The following is a 20,796-nucleotide window of genomic DNA, read 5'->3' as shown; positions in this document are numbered from 1 at the left end:
ATGTGCTTGCACAATATAGTTCTCTTGGCTCAAAACATTTGAAACAACAGTTACTCGCTCAAGAATGAGGCACATATTTAACGCCATATGGGAAGGAACTTGTTTTGGTGGAAAATGTATACGTTCAAAAGTTGTTTTAAGAGAAAACTCAGATTGGATAGATCTAGCTACCCTGCAGAGATCTGAGGAGCAGTTAACCATAGTCCTCATAAATCGGCCGGAGTGTAGAATTCCAACACAAAGAAAGCAGAAGGTAACGGACACGGAGCAATCCCGTAAGTGGAACATCATGGATATATACTATTAATTAGCTTACGCTGGTATTCTTTCCCTAATTCTAACCAATCTCACTCCCCATGCCTGAACTAAACCAAACCAACCAACAAAGGCAACAAGTACTAGCCAAACAGAGGCACAGTAGGGCGAGACATTCCTTCGCCATCCTAGAAAATGCTAATTTGCATCCCGGATAAGGGCACTGCCATCTTATAATTTTGGAGCCAGAGTCTGCACAGTAGATCAGGCATCTGCCCGAACCATCGCGAGTAAATCACAGCTGTCAATCATGACGTTTCACCCTGATTTTTTATTAATTAATCAAACTAACCAAATTTATGAGAAAAAATGAACACTTGGACATACATCAGCGTGATCAGGCAGGACTTACGGCAGCCCCCAGCGGGCGATCAAGATGTTTTAGCTTCACAAGCCATCCATCAGTTTCAGTTTCTTACTGCACATCACTACTGCACCCTCTTCAACCAAATTTGGATTTTCTCTCTCCAGTAACTGCCAAGCTGGTGATAGGAGGTATTGCTAAAAACACATCTTCCAAATGTGAGGCACCATATGCTTCAATCTCTCAAAAATAATGTATTTGCGCTTTACAAAAATTGCTTTTAATACAAATATTTTAAAAAATATATCACGTTTTACATCATATTTTTTGTGAACATAATCCTTCAGACATTCTTGACAAAGACAACCATTAAAAAAAAACTTGGAGTAAATACTTTTGCACTTTCCTCTTAAAGTTTGTGGCTCTTCTATCCACTCTACCGAGTACCAGGGCTGGTGAAGAAGTAGGGTCATTTACACAAAGACGGCAACGAAAGTGTTTCACTGGCGAGACAAACAGATTCGGGAACGGCAAAATCGTCAGACAAATTAAAATAATGGCAATAGACTTTGATGTGACCAAACATATTTTTTGGCCAATTATGACAGCCCTACTTAGTACGAAGTGTGTCATAGTGTTTTGGTGCCCATATGAGGCGGGTGACGTTTATGTCCCGGTTGTCACTAATAACCTGGTCCCAGCAGTACTCGGGGGAGAGCAACCTCGTTGGTTTGTGAAGCCAAAAGTATTTGTTTAGATGACTCTCATCGTGCCACAGAGCCTCCACATCATTTAGTTTGTCCTCCATGATACCCAGAAAGCAGTGATCTGCCAAATTCTTCACATGTTCACACAGGCCTCCAAAGAGAGCAGCATGGTAGTAGTAATCTCCGCTTTCCATGAAGGCTTTGGATTTGGGGTTTCTGTCATAGGTGAAGCTTTGCTTTTGAGCTTTGTAATACCATGCATGTAACTGAGCTACAGAATCCCCCAGAGCCTCTGAGCCGAATCTTCCCTTAAACTCCTGATCCACATCTAAGCAGAAGACGTAATTGCAGCGGTGACGAATCTCTGATTCTATGGTATCTGATATCGTTTTCATGCGCATCATAGAGATGTCCTGCCACCTGGAGTGCTTTTCCACCTGGATAACCTTCAGGCTTCGCTGAGGACCAAGGTCGAGGTGTGGTACCTTGTCTGGTTGATCCGTGAACACGTAATATGTCACTTGTAATCCCAACATGAAATATTGTTCTGCAGAGGTAAGGAAAGTCTTCAGGTAGGCATCCAGGTACCTTAGGTAGAGAAAGAGAGAGTAAAACAATTGATGTTGCTCATAGCTCATGATGATGAAAAAAATACAAAACATTTTCATACTATTGTTTATATATTTCATTATTTGAGACAACTGTACATATGTGTTAATGTCTATGGACCTTTTAGTCAGTTTTAACACTGGAGTCATTACTGTGAGTCTGAACCCAAGTTCAGTTGTCCCCATTACTCTAACCCTGAAGTTCTGCTGTCATGTGCGGTACATTTGCGTGATGGCTTTCACATAGAAATGCAGACGTTCACTAACATTGTTATAAAGTCGTTGCCCACATTTGAAAAAAAGGCAAAAAGAGGGATGACATGTGGACCGATGGTTATGCTGTGAACCAAACTGAAGGGAGAATGACGCAAAAATTAAAAATGAATCATGCCTTCTCTATAGGTGTGTCACGTTTCTCCAAATCCACGATTCCATTTGACTTTTGATTTTTAAGGTCATGATTCGATTCAATTTTGGATTTAAACATTTAGACAGCAATGTCACATTAAGAGCCACAAGATGGCTGAAGACTATTTCGGTGAACTTTGAGAGAAACAGGAAGTCAAATTCCCTGTATGTGTTTACACTTACTTGGCCATTAAAACTGAATAGGACTTGGCACTTTGCAACAACCGGTTCAGTTTCTCAGACTTTATGAGGCACAATTGAAAGCGCCATAAGTTGAAGAAGGCACCATGGAGACTCGTTGGAGTGTTTGCTTACATATCTCACTCAAGCAGAAGTAAAAATGTTGCCACAACAGCGACATCAGAGAAGCAGGAGGATTTTTTATTTACGTTGTTTCTCCATTGTCTCCGACTCCATGGTGTCTGGAATAGTCAAGTTTCAGGCTACCGATAAGCTACAGTTACACTGTGTCTTAAGCTGCATGCTACCAGCCTGTAAGCTGTGACTGTGAATGTAGGCGATGGAGAAAAATACTGGGGGAATTGACAATCCTGCTTTTGATTTCGATAGTCGAAAGCTAATTTCGACCGATTTTTTTATTTAAAACACACAGTTTGATATTCAACTATAAGCGATCTAATTGTATCTCGCTCAGGGGGACTCAGGGAAGGTTTCTTGATCTACACCCAGGTTTGGAAAAAGCGTTCATAGGGATTTCAATGTTAATGTTAGGGATGTTAATTACCGTTTAACCATGAAGCAACAAAAACAAACAAGAAAAATAAAAAAAACGTTTTTGCATACACATAATACATAATGTCTTGCATGATGTTTTGCCTACACACAGTAGTATGCCAGGCAGACACACAGCTAAAAACCTTGCAGGGGGACGCAGTGGAGATGGGCTCGGGCTCCGCTGACAGCTGTGGACTTGTGTCGGTCACGTGTCGCGCAAAAGTGATTCCAGCAAAAACAGCTGCATGCGCCACCACCAGTACATGTCCACTCGTGTCCACGGAACGCGGAAAGTATGTCCGAGCCTCCGGACGTGTGTGAACTGGGACTCAGTTGCCTGCTTGTTGGTTAACAGCAAATGATCGGTTAACAAGGGTCGTCTGTTAGTCAGTAAACAAATATCTGAATTAGCATCCCTAGTACATAATACCAAAACTTTTGGCAAAGTGCTACCAGATTCACATTATTCTCACAGTGATACCAGAGAAACAAACCTTCCCACAGCAAACACAGTGAGGGCCACAGATGATTTTTTTTGGATGTGCTTTTGGTCGTAAAGTTTGGGGTCAAACATCCCCTCCCAGATGATAGGAGCTTGCCAAGATGTGCGCGTTTCAACCTCCTGTCTGGCCCTGAAATGGAAGATGAAAACAAACGTTATGTTAAACAGCCATACGAAGAGGAGATTTTATGTTGTGTTTAGATAATTCAATGGTATTAGTATAACTGAACCATCCCGAACTGTACAGTGTATAAGCTTGAGTCCATGAATGTGGCTTGAGTCGCAATGCTTATCGGAATGCACAGATAGATAATGGACCCAAGCTGATTTCTGTATGTAAATGGAATCAACTGACAGGAAGTTAATAAGGCAAGGCAAGGCAAGGCAAGGCAATTTTATTTATATAGCACATTTCAGCACAAGGCAACTCAAAGTGCTTCACATAAATCATCAATCATTAAAGAACAAATTACACAAATAGGGAGTAAAATAAGAATAAAAATAGTAATGAATACAAATTTAAAACCAGTTAAGATACAAAAAAATAAATAATCCGTATTAAAATTGTATACGAAATAAAATACAAGAATAAAAATCACTGTTCGATAAAAGAATTAACAAAAAGCATTATCAAAAAGTAAGGTCTTCAGCCTTGATTTAAAAGAACTGAGAGTTGGGGCAGACCTGCAGTTTTCTGGTATTTTGTTCCAGATATACGGAGCATAAAACCTAAATGCTGCTCTCCCTGTTTAGTTCTGACTCTGGGGACCACGAGCAAACCTGTTCCAGGCGACCTGAGAGGTCTGGGTGGTTCATAAAGCACTAATAGATCTGAGATATATTTTGGTCCTAAGCCATTTAGGGATTTATAAACCAGTATTTTGAAATCAATTCTCTGAGGCACAGGAAGCCAATGTAAAGACTTTAGAACTGGAGTGATATGATCCACTTTTTTTGTCCTAGTGAGAACTCTTGCTGCAGAATTTTGAATCAGCTGCAGCTGTCTAATTAGTTTTTTAGGCAGTCCTGTAAGGACGCCGTTACAGTAGTCAAGTCTATTAAAAATAAAAGCATGGACCAGTTTTTCCAAATTCTGCTGAGACATAAGGCCTCTAATTCTTGATATATTCTTAAAATGGTAATAGGCTGATTTTATTATTGTCTTAATATGACTGTTAAAATTCAAGTCCGAGTCCATGACAACACCAAGATTTTTGGCTTTGTCTGTTGTTTTTAACAGGGCCAGTTGAAGCTGTGCACTGACTTTCAGTTTCTCTTCTTTTGTTCCAAAAACAATCACCTCGGTTTTTTCTTCATTTAATTTAAGAAAATTCTGGCACATCCAGTTGTTGATTTGTTTAATGCAATTTGTCAGTTTTCTTATAGGACTATAGTCCCTTGGCGTTAAAGTTATATAAAGTTGTGTGTCGTCAGCATAGCTATGGTGATTTATTTAGTTGTTTTCCATAATCTGAGCCAGTGGAAGAATGTAGATGTTGAATAAGAGAGGTCCCAGTATTGAACCTTGGGGAACTCCACATGTCATAATTTTACGCTCAGATACATAATCGCCTATAGACACAAAGTAGTCTCTGTTCTTTAGATACGATTCAAACCAGTTAAGAACTGATCCTGAAAGGCCTACCCAGTTTTTCAGTCGATCTAGTAATATGTCATGGTCAACCGTGTCAAATGCCGCACTAAGATCAAGTAACACCAAGACTGAGGTTTTGCCACTATCTGTGTTAGAGTGGATGTCATTAAAAACTTTTACAAGGGCCGTCTCAGTGCTGTGGTGTGGTCGGAAACCTGATTGGAAAGCATCAAAACTGTTGTTTACAAATAGAAATGTGGTGGTTGGAGTCCGGCTGGCTGTGAGTTCCTGTTTTTCTTTTCCTCATGTTTTGCTGTCAGTTTGTGTTGCCTCTGTTTCTCTCTGTGTTCCCCCCTCCCTTCCTTCACCTCCCCCTCTGTGCCCTTCGTCTGGTCCCCAGAAGCCGCTGCAGCTTTCTCCCTCCTGAAAACAAAGTTCACCTCCGCCCCCATCCTCACTAACCCTGACCCCTCCCTTCAATTCGTGGTGGAGGTGGATGCCTCAGATGTGGGCGTCGGCGCTACCCTGTCCCAGCGCTCCCCCGCTGACCACAAGCTCCACCCTTGCGCCTTCTTCTCCCGCCGCCTGACCCCCACTGAGCGCAACTACTGCGTGGGAGACCGGGAACTATTGGCAGTGAAACTGGCCCTGGAGGAATGGAGACATTGGCTTGAGGGCTCTGAACACCCCTTCCTGGTTTGGACGGACCACAAAAACCTGTCATACATCCAGAGCGCCCAAAGACTCAACTCCCGCCAGGCTAGGTGGGCCCTGTTCTTCAACCGGTTCAACTTTACCCTGTCTTATCGTCCCGGATCCCGCAACACCAAGCCAGACGCCCTGTCCCGTCTCCATTCTACTGACGACCCGGTTAACCAACCTGATACCATCTTGCCCCGTTCCTGCCTGGTCGCGTCCCTGGTTTGGGACGTGGAGTCCGCCGTCCGCCGGGCCCAGTCCACGGACCCTGACCCTGGTACCGGTCCCCCTAACCGCCTCTACGTCCCTCCCAGCGTCCGCTCCCAGGTCCTCCAATGGGCGCACGCCTCAAAGTTCAGCTGCCACCCAGGAATGGCCCGGACCCTGTTCCTGCTCCGACAGAGATTTTGGTGGCCCCCCATGGAAAGGGACTGCCGGGACTTTGTGGCAGCCTGTGAGGTGTGCGCCCGTGCCAAGGCATCCCATCAGCCGCCCGCCGGGTCTGCTCCGCCCCCCGGTCCCCGGGTCGGCCCTGGTCCCACATCGCCCTGGACTTTGTCACCCGGACTGCCCAACTCCAACGGCAACACGGTCATCCTCACCATCGTGGATCGGTTCTCAAAATCAGTCCACTTCATCCCCCTATCCAAGTTACCTACTTCCCTGGAAACGGCTCGTCTCCTTGTCCACCATGTCTTCAGACTCCATGGCATTCCTTAGGACATTGTCTCCGACCGGGGGCCCCAGTTTTCTTCCCAAGTGTGGAAAGCCTTCTGCCAAGCCCTCTGTGCCACCGCCAGCCTGTCATCCGGCTATCACCCCCAGACCAACGGGCAAACCGAGCGGGCCAACCAGGACCTGGGGGCGGCCCTCCGGTGTGTGGCCTACCGCAATCCCACCTCGTGGAGTTCCTATCTCCCCTGGGTCGAGTACGCCCACAACTCTCTCATCAGCGCTGCCACTGGGATGTCTCCGTTTATGTGCGCCATGGGGTTCCAGCCCCCGCTTTTCCCGTCCTTGGAGGAGGAAGTAACGGTTCCGTCGGTCCAGACCCATCTCCGACGTTGTCGTCGAGTGTGGAGGGAGGCTAGGGCTGCTCTCCAACGAACAGCTGCCCGGAACAAATGCCTGGCAGACCGCCATCGCATCCCCGCTCCCTCCTACCGGCCGGGCCAGAGGGTGTGGCTCTCCTCCCGGGATCTTCCCCTTCCGTCCACCTCCAAGAAACTCGCCCCCCGGTTCGTGGGTCCCTATACCATTGAGTGGGTTGTGAACCCCACCACGGTCAGGCTAACACTCCCATTGCACATGAAAATCCACCCAGTTTTCCATGTCTCCCATATCAAACCGGTCTCCACAAGTCCTCTCTCTGTCCCAGTGGCAGCACCTCCTCCTCCACGCATCATCGACGGCCACCCGGCCTACACAGTGCGACGCCTCCTGGATGTACGACGTAGAGGTCGGGGTTATCGGTACCTGGTGGACTGGGCCGGATATGGTCCCGAGGAGCGGTCGTGGATTCCCACTAGCCAGATACTTGACAGGACCCTGCTGGACGACTTCTACAGGGCCCACCCGGACAAGCCTGGCGGTCCGCCTGGAGGCGTCCGTTGAGGAGGGGGTACTGTGGTGGTTGGAGTCCGGCTGGCTGTGAGTTCCTGTTTTTCTTTTCCTCATGTTTTGCTGTCAGTTTGTGTTGCCTCTGTTTCTCTCTGTGTTCCCCCTCCCTTCCTGTCTGTGCCAGCCAGCTGATTGCGCACACCTGCTCGCCTCCTCACTACCGCTTTTCCCACCATACACACCTGCCGGCCATCAACTCCAATCAAGCCCAGTATATAAACCCCGGATTGACTCACCACCTTCGCTTGATCGTTGCTCCTGCCTACTTGCCATTGCCTTCCTCGTCACTCTGCCTCCAGTCAGCTGGCTCCTCCATCCAGTTCCCCCTCACGATTTCCTGCACCAGCCTGCCTCAGCCCTCGCCTCTCCGCGCTCCAGTACTTCCCTGTCGAGTTCTCAGACCCGGTCTCCCCGTGCCTCTGTTCCCGGTTCCAGCCCCCGTGCCTGTGCTCCCCTCTCTGGCATCCACCTCCCCACTTCCCCATTCACTTTCCCACTTTTCCTAATAAAGTGATTTGTGCTGAGTCCTGCATTTGGGTCCGTTCTGTCCTAACCGTAACAGAACGATCAAGCCATCATGGACCCAGCAGGCTCACAATCCCCCTCTGACTCTCCCAACCCCCCGCCCCAGGACTTGCTGTTCGCCGTGTCCGCTCAGGGTGCGTTGCTCGGTCAGCATTCCTCGGCTATTCAGGCCATGGCCGAGTCCATTCGCACCCTGACCGAAGAGATCCGGCGTCTGAGTGCCCAGTCTCCTTACTCCGACATGTCCAACCCTCCCATTAATGTCTCTCAGCCCGCTTCTGCGTCTCGCACTCCCACTCACGATCCGGTCGCATCCTCCGTCGCTTCTCCGCCTCTCGAGTCCCCAGTTTCCCTCCCGAGAAATTCTCCGGCATACTGGGAACCTGCGAGGGGTTTCTCGTGCAGTGCGACCTGGTGTTTGGAGGCAGTCACTAACCTACAGCTCAGGCGAGGCCAAGGTGTGTTGCGTCGCCGGGTTGCTCCGCGACCCGCGCCCTGGAGTGGTACACCTCTGTGAGCAAGGGCAGCCTCACCTCCTCTCCTCATACTCCTCCTTTGTGGGGAAATGAGGAGGGTGTTTGATCACCCTGTGCAAGGGAGGGCTAAGGCTTCCCGGCTCATGACGCTCCGGCAGGGGGTTCGCAGCGTCGCGGAGTACTCCGTTGACTTCCGCATTCTGGCCGCTAGATCGGGTTGGAACAGCCCGGCTCTCCGTTAACGCGTTCCTGGGCGGCCTTAGTGAGCGGATTAAGGACCACTTGGCTGCCAGGGGCGAGCGCGGAGCCTCGATGGGCTCATTAGGCGGTCATCGATTTAGACAATCGTCTCCGGGAGAGGGATAGAAAACGCGTGTCCCGCGGCTCCTCCTCTTCCCGGTCCTGCCTTCCCGCCACCACGGGTCCCTGCTCCCCCGCCTTCCCAGTCGCGCTCGGCGGCACCCCCGGCTCCTCCCTCTCCTCCTCCACCCGAACCCATGCAATTGGGCCGCGCACGCCTCACCCCGGAGGAGCGGGAACGCCGTCGTCTCGCCGGGGTGTGTTTTACTGTGGTCAGCCCGGTCATTATCTGTCCACCTGCCCGGTTCGCCCAAAAGAGTCGGCTCGCCAGTAGCCTTGGGAGCTCTGGCGAGCCGACATTCTCCCAATTCCCGCTTCCTGCTGGATGTTTCCCTATCATGGCAGGAGGGATCGCTTCCTCTGGGGGCGTTGGTTGATTCCGGTGCCGACGAAAATCTTTTAGACGTTGAGATCGCTCGGCAGCTCGCCATCCCCCAAATACCCCTAGATACTCCCCTCCATGCCACCGGCCTCAGTGGTCAGCCCCTCACCACAGTTACTCACTGCACTCCCCAGCTCCGCCTCCTCACCTCGGGTAATCACCATGAGTCGATCTCGTTTCACCTCGTCACCTCCCCCGTCAACCCTATCGTTCTGGGTCTCCCCTGGCTCATTCTGCACAACCCCAACGTAGACTGGGCGCGGGGGAAGATCAGGAATTGGAGCGCTCATTGCCATGCATCTTGCCTATTGTCCGCTCGAGCCCCCGGTAAGCCCACCCAAATTCACCCTCCTCCCGTTCCTCCTGATTTAACCCTCGTTCCCAGAGTACCATGACCTTGCCACCGTGTTCAGTAAAGAGCAGGCCCTGTCTTTACCCCCCACCGCCCTTATGACTGCTCCATCTCCCTCCTCCCGGACGCCCCGCTCCCGTCTAGCCATCTGTTTAATCTGTCCCGTCCGGAGAGAGAAGCTATGGAGCAGTATATTAAAGATTCCCTGGCTGCTGGCATCATTCGCCCCTCATCGTCCCCTCTAGGCGCTGGCTTTTTCTTTGTCTCCAAGAAAGACAAATCCCTCGGTCCTTGTATCGACTACCGGGGGCTCAACTCCATCACGGTCAAAAACAAATACCCTCTTCCCCTTATGGACTCTGTTTTTGAGTCCCTCTCCCGGTCTGCCATTTTTACGAAGTTAGACCTTCGCAATGCTTATCATCTAGTGCGGATCCGGGAGGGGGACGAATGGAAAACGGCATTTAACACCCCACTAGGGCACTACGAGTATCTGGTAATGCCATTCGGCCTCACCAATGCCCCCGCCGTTTTCCAAGCCCTCATTAACGACGTCCTTCGTGACTTTTTGCACCGGTTTGTGTTTGTTTACTTAGACGATATCCTGATCTTCTCCCCCGACCCAGTCCAACACATTGAGCATGTCCGCCTGGTTCTGCAGCGGCTTCTGGAAAACCGTCTTTTTGTAAAAGCTGAAAAGTGTGAATTCCACGTCCCATCCGTACAGTTCCTCGGTTTCATCATTGAGCGTGGGCAGCTTCGCGCTGACCCGGCCAAAATCCGGGCTGTTGTGGAGTGGCCCACTCCCACTTCTATCAAACAGCTGCAGCGCTTTTTGGGCTTTGCCAACTTCTATCGGCGCTTTATTCGTAATTACAGTTCCCTGGTCGCTCCCCTCACTCGTCTCACCTCCCCCTCTGTGCCCTTCGTCTGGTCCCCAGAAGCCGCTGCAGCTTTCTCCCTCCTGAAAACAAAGTTCACCTCCGCCCCCATCCTCACTAACCCTGACCCCTCCCTTCAATTCGTGGTGGAGGTGGATGCCTCAGATGTGGGCGTCGGCGCTACCCTGTCCCAGCGCTCCCCCGCTGACCACAAGCTCCACCCTTGCGCCTTCTTCTCCCGCCGCCTGACCCCCACTGAGCGCAACTACTGCGTGGGAGACCGGGAACTATTGGCAGTGAAACTGGCCCTGGAGGAATGGAGACATTGGCTTGAGGGCTCTGAACACCCCTTCCTGGTTTGGACGGACCACAAAAACCTGTCATACATCCAGAGCGCCCAAAGACTCAACTCCCGCCAGGCTAGGTGGGCCCTGTTCTTCAACCGGTTCAACTTTACCCTGTCTTATCGTCCCGGATCCCGCAACACCAAGCCAGACGCCCTGTCCCGTCTCCATTCTACTGACGACCCGGTTAACCAACCTGATACCATCTTGCCCCGTTCCTGCCTGGTCGCGTCCCTGGTTTGGGACGTGGAGTCCGCCGTCCGCCGGGCCCAGTCCACGGACCCTGACCCTGGTACCGGTCCCCCTAACCGCCTCTACGTCCCCCCCAGCGTCCGCTCCCAGGTCCTCCAATGGGCGCACGCCTCAAAGTTCAGCTGCCACCCAGGAATGGCCCGGACCCTGTTCCTGCTCCGACAGAGATTTTGGTGGCCCCCCATGGAAAGGGACTGCCGGGACTTTGTGGCAGCCTGTGAGGTGTGCGCCCGTGCCAAGGCATCCCATCAGCCGCCCGCCGGTCTGCTCCGCCCCCTCCCGGTCCCCGGTCGGCCCTGGTCCCACATCGCCCTGGACTTTGTCACCGGACTGCCCAACTCCAACGGCAACACGGTCATCCTCACCATCGTGGATCGGTTCTCAAAATCAGTCCACTTCATCCCCCTGTCCAAGTTACCTACTTCCCTGGAAACGGCTCGTCTCCTTGTCCACCATGTCTTCAGACTCCATGGCATTCCTCAGGACATTGTCTCCGACCGGGGGCCCCAGTTTTCTTCCCAAGTGTGGAAAGCCTTCTGCCAAGCCCTCGGTGCCACCGCCAGCCTGTCATCCGGCTATCACCCCCAGACCAACGGGCAAACCGAGCGGGCCAACCAGGACCTGGGGCGGCCCTCCGTGTGTGGCCTACCGCAATCCCACCTCGTGGAGTTCCTATCTCCCTGGGTCGAGTCGCCCACAACTCTCTCATCAGCGCTGCCACTGGGATGTCTCCGTTTATGTGCGCCATGGGGTTCCAGCCCCCGCTGTTCCCGTCCTTGGAGGAGGAAGTAACGGTTCCGTCGGTCCAGACCCATCTCCGACGTTGTCGTCGAGTGTGGAGGGAGGCTAGGGCTGCTCTCCAACGAACAGCTGCCCGGAACAAACGCCTGGCAGACCGCCATCGCATCCCCGCTCCCTCCTACCGGCCGGGCCAGAGGGTGTGGCTCTCCTCCCGGGATCTTCCCCTTCCGTCCACCTCCAAGAAACTCGCCCCCCGGTTCGTGGGTCCCTATACCATTGAGTCGGTTGTGAACCCCACCACGGTCAGGCTAACACTCCCATTGCACATGAAAATCCACCCAGTTTTCCATGTCTCCCATATCAAACCGGTCTCCACAAGTCCTCTCTCCGTCCCAGTGGCAGCACCTCCTCCTCCACGCATCATCGACGGCCACCCGGCCTACACAGTGCGACGCCTCCTGGATGTACGACGTAGAGGTCGGGGTTATCGGTACCTGGTGGACTGGGCCGGATATGGTCCCGAGGAGCGGTCGTGGATTCCCACTAGCCAGATACTTGACAGGACCCTGCTGGACGACTTCTACAGGGCCCACCCGACAAGCCTGGCGGTCCGCCTGGAGGCGTCCGTTGAGGAGGGGGTACTGTGGTGGTTGGAGTCCGGCTGGCTGTGAGTTCCTGTTTTTCTTTTCCTCATGTTTTGCTGTCAGTTTGTGTTGCCTCTGTTTCTCTCTGTGTTCCCCCCTCCCTTCCTGTCTGTGCCAGCCAGCTGATTGCGCACACCTGCTCGCCTCCTCACTACCGCTCTTCCCACCATACACACCTGCCGGCCATCAACTCCAATCAAGCCCAGTATATAAACCCCGGATTGACTCACCACCTTCGCTTGATCGTTGCTCCTGCCTACTTGCCATTGCCTTCCTCGTCACTCTGCCTCCAGTCAGCTGGCTCCTCCATCCAGTTCCCCCTCACGATTTCCTGCACCAGCCTGCCTCAGCCCTCGCCTCTCCGCGCTCCAGTACTTCCCTGTCGAGTTCTCAGACCCGGTCTCCCCGTGCCTCTGTTCCCGGTTCCAGCCCCCGTGCCTGTGCTCCCCTCTCTGGCATCCACCTCCCCACTTCCCCATTCACTTTCCCACTTTTCCTAATAAAGTGATTTGTGCTGAGTCCTGCATTTGGGTCCGTTCTGTCCTAACCGTAACAAGAAATTGGGTAAGTTGTCGAAAAACCACTTTTTCAATGATTTTGCTTAAAAATGGTAGGTTTGATATTGGCCTATAATTACTCAGTAGTGATGTATCTAGATTTTTCTTTTTTAAAAGAGGCTTGATGACTGCAGTTTTTAGGGCCTTTGGAAAAGTACCTGTAAAAAGAGATGTGTTTATAATATGTAGGAGATCTGAAGCCAAACATTTTAAAACATTTTTAAAAACATTTGTTGGTAAAATATCGAGGCAACAGGAGGAGGTTTTTAATTGTTGTATGATGTCCTCCAGGTTATGGTGGTTGATCATATGAAATTGTGTCATAATGGAATTTATATTGCTTGGTCTCTGTGACAACACCGGACCTGTGCTTGATACGGACGCATTCACTGTCTGTCTAATTTTCTCAATTTTATCTGTGAAATAGGAGGCAAAATCGTTACAGGCTTTATCGGATAAAAATTCAGATTTTACTGGTACTGGAGGGTTTGTTAGTCTATCGACCGTAGCAAATAAAGAACGTGAGTTATTATAGTTTCTTGCAATAATGTCAGTGAAGAAGGACTCCCTTGCATTCCTTAGTTCAAAGTTATAAGTTTTAAGTCTCTCTTTTTAGGACTCATAATGGACCTGGAGATTACTTTTTCGCCATCTACGTTCGGCTTTTTGACACTCCCTTTTTTTCTGCTCTTACCAATGTGGCATTTCTCCATGGGGATTTATTTTCAAAAGAGACAGTTTTATCCTTAATGGGGGCAATGGCATCAATAATGTTTGTAGTTTTACAATTAAAATTATCTACAAGCTCGGTCACTGAGACCCCTGAAGGAGCAGGTGTGGAAGAGAAAATCTGAATAAATGTCTCACTGGTTTTCTCAGTGATATACCATTTTTTGATTACCTTAGTTTGAATCCTTTTTTTAACAGAGAAAATGCCATTAAAGAAAAGACATGAATGGTCAGATAAAGCAACATCAGTCACCTCAACATTGGAAATGTTCAGACCCTTGGAGATAATCAAGTCTAAGGTGTGTCCCTTGTTGTGTGTGGCCTGTGTCACATGCTGAGTTAGTCCATAGTTCTCAAAAATACAACATAATTCTTTAGTTCCTCTGTCCTGAGAATTGTCAACATGAATGTTAAAATCGCCGGCAATAATCACACAATCAAAATCAATACAGATCATAGACAGCAATTCAGCAAAATCTTCAAAAAATGCTGCACAGTATTTTGGTGGCCTATAAATATTAAGAAATATAGCTTGAGGAGAAGACCTCAGCTGAAGAGCCACATGTTCAAAACTAGCAAAATTTCCGTAAGATAATTTCGTACATTGAAATGAATCATTAAACAAAATAGCGACTCCACCACCTTTCTTATTAAGTCTATTCTCAGTCATGAAGTGAAAATTCGGAGGGGCTGACTCAATGAGTACTGTATCACTGTTATTATTGTCCAACCAAGTTTCAGTTACGAACAAAAAATCAAGGTTGTGCTTAGTAATAAAATCATTGATTAAAAAGGATTTTCCTGCCAAAGATCTAATGTTTAGTAGGGCAAGTGTCAGTTTGTTAAATGTATTAGCCATCTCCTTTTCTGTGATAGACTGCAGCTGACAAGGGATGGGTACTAAATTCACTGTCTTAGCAGTGAAGTTCTTACATAGTGTCTTCAGACTCTTCACCAATTTGTTTTGTTTGTTTTGTCTGTTACAATAAGGGGCCAGGCAATGGAATTCCATTGTAAAGGTCTAGCCCCTTGACGCCTGAATTTATTCACAATTATATAAACAAAATATTATGTGTGTTTCTGGCTCCAAGTTGATGCTAAATTAAGTTGAGATTGTTAATTTGTCTATAGCATATGGAATAGATATAAATTTAGGTATGATGCAAATTAGCGACAACAGGCATTATGGTAAAATTCTTTACAAAATGGTAAAATTAATAAAACACAGTAGATTTCATTTATGTCACAAAGTTGTTAGAACTTCTAAACTGTAAATGACAAATACATGGATCTTGACAACGGCAAGAAAGAAAACACTCTCCTACTCCCTAACATTGACAGTAGTTTCTTTAGGGTTAGGGGTAGGGTTAGGTTTAGGGGTAGGATTAGGTTTAGGGGTAGGGTTAGGGTTAATTTTGCTTACGTGAAACGGATATATCTCCCACTCCGACCGGTCCTACGAGAAACCAGTGCATGCAAAACGTTCCGAAGTATGTATCGCATGTAAACAAACCGGCATTGGGGGGAATACACACGCTATCTTGCCTGCAGTCGGAATGGAAGGGGTTTGATGCAAATTAGCGACAGTCGGCGTTAAGGGGCTAGACTAACATACAGTACAGTATTGTGATTGTCTAAAAACCAAAAGCTGTGAACTCTACATAAAAAAAAACTTAAATCATTTGTATTTTATGTAAATGGCCTTATCTCATTCATTCAAAGGCATGATAACACGGAACATTTTACCTCCCTTTATGCAAAGCAAACAAGTTTTGGAACAACCACTTATGCAATGTTGTGTTTAGCAACAGTAAAGTCCAAACTTCAATACATGCCTTATTCTCAGGCTTTGTTCATGCCTCCAGCAGTGACATCTTGGATTTTATTTGGCCCATGCCACAGTACAGTAGAAATGTAGAGGCAAAATACTGGTTTACAATGCAGTGGGTAAGGAAAACCTACAAGACATGTTCGCTGTAGTGGAGGTTATGATTTCAGTACACAACTCTTAAACATTGGTTAAACCCTTTTGTTGAGGGTAGATGAAACAGAATGGTCGTGAGCAGATGTAGACACTCAGACGGAATCAAAAGTGGTGTCAGAAAGGATGGGATTTTATTATACTTGTCCCGAATTAAGCCTCACAGGCAAAATAATCAATTAACAAAACAGAAATAAAAAAAAGAAAAAAGAAAAAGGAGGAAAAAAAAATACTAACACAAAAAATAAAATAAATTGACGTGAGAGACAAAACTTATTAAACGATACAAAGTTACAGCTGTATACAAGTTTGCCTTTTTTGCACTAGTCACTGTGTTGATATGCAATGAATAAAACTGTAATACCTAGTCTGACCAGCAGAGGGACTTAGTTAGTGATATGACCATGGTGTATGTGATTGGAGACAGATGAAGAAGAACGGCTAGGGAAGTTATGTGGTTATGATGATGTTCAGTCGTACATTAAAGTTTGAGCACAAGCTTATTATGGATTAAGAAAACTAAGTCTCATCTTTAAGGCTCAAACAACACAGTCACCAGAGCCTTCGCAGACTGACGTCCTTCCTTCTCTAACACCCCTGGAATTGGAAGATACCAACACCAAATAAAATACAGGGGTGGCTAAGGCGAACATACAATAAAGCTACAATCAGCCAAAATTAACAGATCTAGTAGGCTAGAAATTTACCAAAGATTTATACCTGACTCACCAAAACATTTCACTAAGCCGCAAAAGACTTTGACAGACAAAATAAATAATTACTCAAAATTACAGTCATTTCCTGTTACCCCGGATGTAATAACGTCATTTAAACTTTTTGCTATATATATATATATATATATATATATATATATATATATAAATAAATAATCAAGTCGAATTGCAGAAGGGATAAAAGAAGTAGAGTGGCGATTAGTTTTAAAAGCAGGTAAAATATAACGTCTCGATGATAACAGAGAAAATTCACTCTGAAGAACATGATCTGAAGAAGACCAGATAATCGTTGCTTTACGCAACATTTGTTGATTACAAAGATAATTGAAATCTCTTTGTTTCACACCAATCATTTCAGAGAAGGTTTTGACTATGTTGTTAAGGCTGTTTCTGTCTTTTGCTGTGAGGCTGTGAAACCAGGCTGTGAATCTTGCTGATGTTGTTTTTAAATATGGCTTTTAGATAAAGCGACTTGAGTTCTGAGCCTGCAGCCAAAACTAGAGTGTACAGAACAGATCTCTTACCTAAAGTTGAGCGTGTCGTCTAAATTGATGCTCAGATTTTCCTCACTGGTCACCTCACTGGCCACCAGCAGACTGTCCGCAGGGACGAGGCTCACTACATATCTAGTATTGAAAAGGTTCCATTATGACACTGGAATAAAATCATTTTGAAATGACTCTTGCAAATACATTAGATTGGCTCGTATGTGCTCTTGTAGCGCTTCAAGAGCCTTCATGCTGACTTTGTCTACTCACCTTAAATATAAGGAAGTGAAGCTGACAACAAGCAACACAAGACAGCAGAAGATTCCAACACTTTTATCCCTGAGCCCACTGAAACGACGCAAAAGCAAGCAAACAAAAATGAGAGTGTTAAGTTGTGTGAGCAATTCTGGTCTTTAATTTACTGTAACTGAAAGATATTTGCCTTAAAAGTCTTTTCGTGTAAACTTTTAACACATTCTCACTCCCATTGCGTAAAATAAGGACGCTTGGGCATGTGCCTTTGGCGTTGTTGATGCTAAACGTCTCCTTTAGCATCATAAACGCGCTTTATCTAAACGTGCTGGGTTGGGACAATTGGTGTCGGGATGTAACTGACATGCGGCACAACTACGGTACAGTTAGGTTTAGAAAAAGATCGGGTGGGCTTATAATAGGTACGTTTCACATAACACGTGGGACAACAACAGGACACAAACTTCTCTCTCTGGGGTGAAAGTCCTTTGTTGTTTGACCCATTCACCACCCCAACCAACGTGGCATTTCGGTCTTTTATACTACATACTACTTTCATGTTTTGTAGGACGGCAATTCTACAGTTTTTATACCAGCTAGTGGTATCCCACCGATATATAAACAGCATTTAAATACTTGGATTATAAAAATGCTCCAGAAACAATGTCCCCGGTCACTCTTGAAAGTCCACCGACCTTGGAATTGTACATCTTACCACAGGGAAACATCACCAAATATAAAAAGAAAACCCTAGAAGATGAGAGACATAAATACCTCATAGCTGTGGGAAAACTGCTGCCTTTTTTTACCCAGCAAACAAACTCTCACAGGAGGTGAAGGTATCCGTTGGCTGGTGGAACGAAAAAAACATTCAGGTTACACTGCAGTAAAACCAGTTAAACAGAAGAATGCCAGTCTTCTTTACTCACTGTCACACCATAGTTTAGTGTGACAACAAAAGAAACTTGTAATTCAGGTTCTTAAAAAAACACACAAATGGCATGCCTAAGATCACTCCTTCTCTTTGTCACTATTCACAATATAGTAGACACTCAATAGTCTTAATCTCTGTCATGTTGTGGCATTAATCACAGAGATGGTTTTGCATGAATTTTTGGATCTATTAAATGTGTCAACATCACATTGGGAGATTGTTAGTAAGAAGCAGTTTTCATGGCATGGACACAATTTCATTCTGTTGTGAGAATGTTTATGGCAATATATCATGTATGCATTTCAGAATTCTAAAACTCACATTAAATGGCAGGGAGTAACTACTAAATAGGGCATGGTTTTTGGAAAGGTTAGGATCAATCAATATAATCAATCAAAATAAATGCAAGTAGCACAGCCAAATTCCAACTAAAATTATTTAATGAAAAGTATTACTTGATATCATATTATGATTTATTAAAGGAGACCTATTATGCTCATTTTCAGGTTCATATTTGTATTTTGGGTTCCTGCTAGAACATCTTTACATTCTTTAACATTGAAAAAAAAAACTTTGATACTCATACTGCCAATGGCTGCTATACCTGTATTAACCAGACGCTGTGTTGTAGCGCCTATCTCTTCAAGTCCCCAAACGCTCTGTTCGGTCAGCGTTTACTTGTCTCAGAATCCGTGCTCTGCTCTGGTTGTCTCTGTACCAACCGTTCTACCGTGAAAAATCACCAATAAAGGCTTCTTAACCAAAAAACTACACAACCAGACATGTTCCAGCAGGAATGTGATTTGAAATTGGGGAGAAATGAATGTTTGGAACTACAATTTCAGCTTTTCCTGACATCAGCATCTCAATGTATTTAAGTGTAATGTAATATAATATATAAATATATGCAGTGGTGGAATGTAACTAAGTACATGAACTTAAGCACAAATTTGAGGTACTTGTACTTTACTTGAGTCTTTTCTTTTCATGCCACTTTCTACTTCTACTCCACTACATTTCAGAGAGAAATATTGTACTTTTTACTCCACTACATTCATCTGACAGATTTAGTTACTAGTTACTTTACAATTTAAGATTGTTGAACACAAAACACATGTGGTTTATAAAATACGATGCCTTTATAAATTAAACATCCCAACAATATAACGGCCTACAAGTACAGCTGAAATGATCAGCCGATTAAACACTTGATTGATCATTTCCAGTTTCTAAAATGTGAGGATTTTACTGCATTGAGTAACATTTTCAATGCAGGACTTTTACTTGTAGCATTATTTTTAGTAAAACACATGGCCATCACATTTTCTCATTCCTAATTAACTTTCAACTTTATTTTAAAAGTACTACTGCAGGGAAACAAATAATTTGACGACAAGGAAGGGAACTATTTTATGTAAAGTCTTTCTAGGTAGGTTCAAGATAAACTGCACCTTATTCTGAACAGTCAACTGTCACACTCTTTTCCTGGCAAACAGTGCTGATAAATTACCTTCGAGCAGGTGGTTTTCAGGTATAAATCAACAACACGTCCAGAACCATAAAAGGATTAATGTTCGTCTGGAAACTTTGTTTGGATTTTCCTCTGGTGTAATTTTCCAAATGGCCAAATTCGTTCCACTGCTTCAGAGATCTCCTTCTGTACCAGTTTATGCTCCGTATGACATTACATGGAAAGAGGACAAAAAGGGAGTGGCTCCTTTGACATGGTTGATATTCTGGTTTCAGTCACTGCCCCCCAGCAGTGAGAATTCTCATTTGAAACTTTGACTTTACAGCAGGTATACTTTGCTGTAATGGAAAAAAGAAGTGATAGTGTTAATAGCTGCTATAAAACTGCAGTGTTAGGACAGGTGTGGGAGGGTGTATCATTTTGGTACACACTTATGCTATGAGGGCTGCCACAGTCTAACCAGGTCAACAGCACACTATACACAGGTGTTCTTACAAAACATGTTCAAAAATTAATCATTTCATCATTTTTATCTTTAAAAAAAAATGTATCATTTGTTTTATTATTACGACCACATCCACACTAGACATGCACACGTTTGGCCTTGAGCCACCTTCATTGTGCAGAGTTATGGGCTGACAGTTTTAATACCACTGATTCTCTACTGTACAGAGAGCAGTGTGTGTGTGTGTGTGTGTGTGTGTGTGTGTGTGTGTTGTATGGTTCACAGAGGATGAAATGTTTCCACTAGCCAATGCCACTCTGGACTTAAGACCGTTTTACAGTTGTGCTCCACGCAGAGCTCTCGCCATAGCCTACGTAAGTGGTCTGGGGTCTCATTTATAAAATTATAAAAGCCCAAATTGGCGTACGCCGAAAAAAAGTCTGATTTATAAAACCGTGTGTATGCACACCTGTAAGCAATGTTCCTTTTATAAATCACAGATTGACTACAAGCGTGCTACGTGGATCAGCCTCTTATCCCGCCCTGTGCACGCCCATTTTTAACCATTAGTCAAGTTAAAGCACCTCGTGAATGCTGATCAGTATGTTAATGACCCTGGCAGTTTTATTTTACTCGTGTTTTTTTTCATGAGTCGGAACGAGGCAACTGAGGGAGAGCGCGTGTCCTCCGCCCCCCCGTGCTGGACCCTGTCTCCTGACAGCAGAGGGGCTGGAAAAACAAGGCAAAATAACTTGG

General features: G+C 46.3%; 1 protein-coding gene across 1 annotated transcript; it reads right to left on the bottom strand.

Moving 5' to 3' along the window:
- Positions 1-946: 946 nt before the first annotated feature.
- Positions 947-17,969, bottom strand: LOC114554598 (N-acetyllactosaminide alpha-1,3-galactosyltransferase-like). Its single transcript, XM_028576568.1, has 5 exons — positions 17,965-17,969; positions 17,209-17,286; positions 16,975-17,076; positions 3,572-3,709; positions 947-1,914 (listed from the first exon to the last, which is right to left on the bottom strand). Exons 1-5 carry the CDS (start codon positions 17,967-17,969, stop codon positions 1,230-1,232), a joined length of 1,008 nt encoding a protein of 335 aa, XP_028432369.1. The 3' UTR covers positions 947-1,229.
- Positions 17,970-20,796: the final 2,827 nt, after the last annotated feature.

This window comes from Perca flavescens, chromosome 1 (assembly GCF_004354835.1).
Source record: "Perca flavescens isolate YP-PL-M2 chromosome 1, PFLA_1.0, whole genome shotgun sequence".
NCBI classification, from domain to species: domain Eukaryota; kingdom Metazoa; phylum Chordata; class Actinopteri; order Perciformes; family Percidae; genus Perca; species Perca flavescens.
Note: the sequence above shows the minus strand (reverse complement) of the source record. Positions and strands in the feature narration are given on the sequence as shown.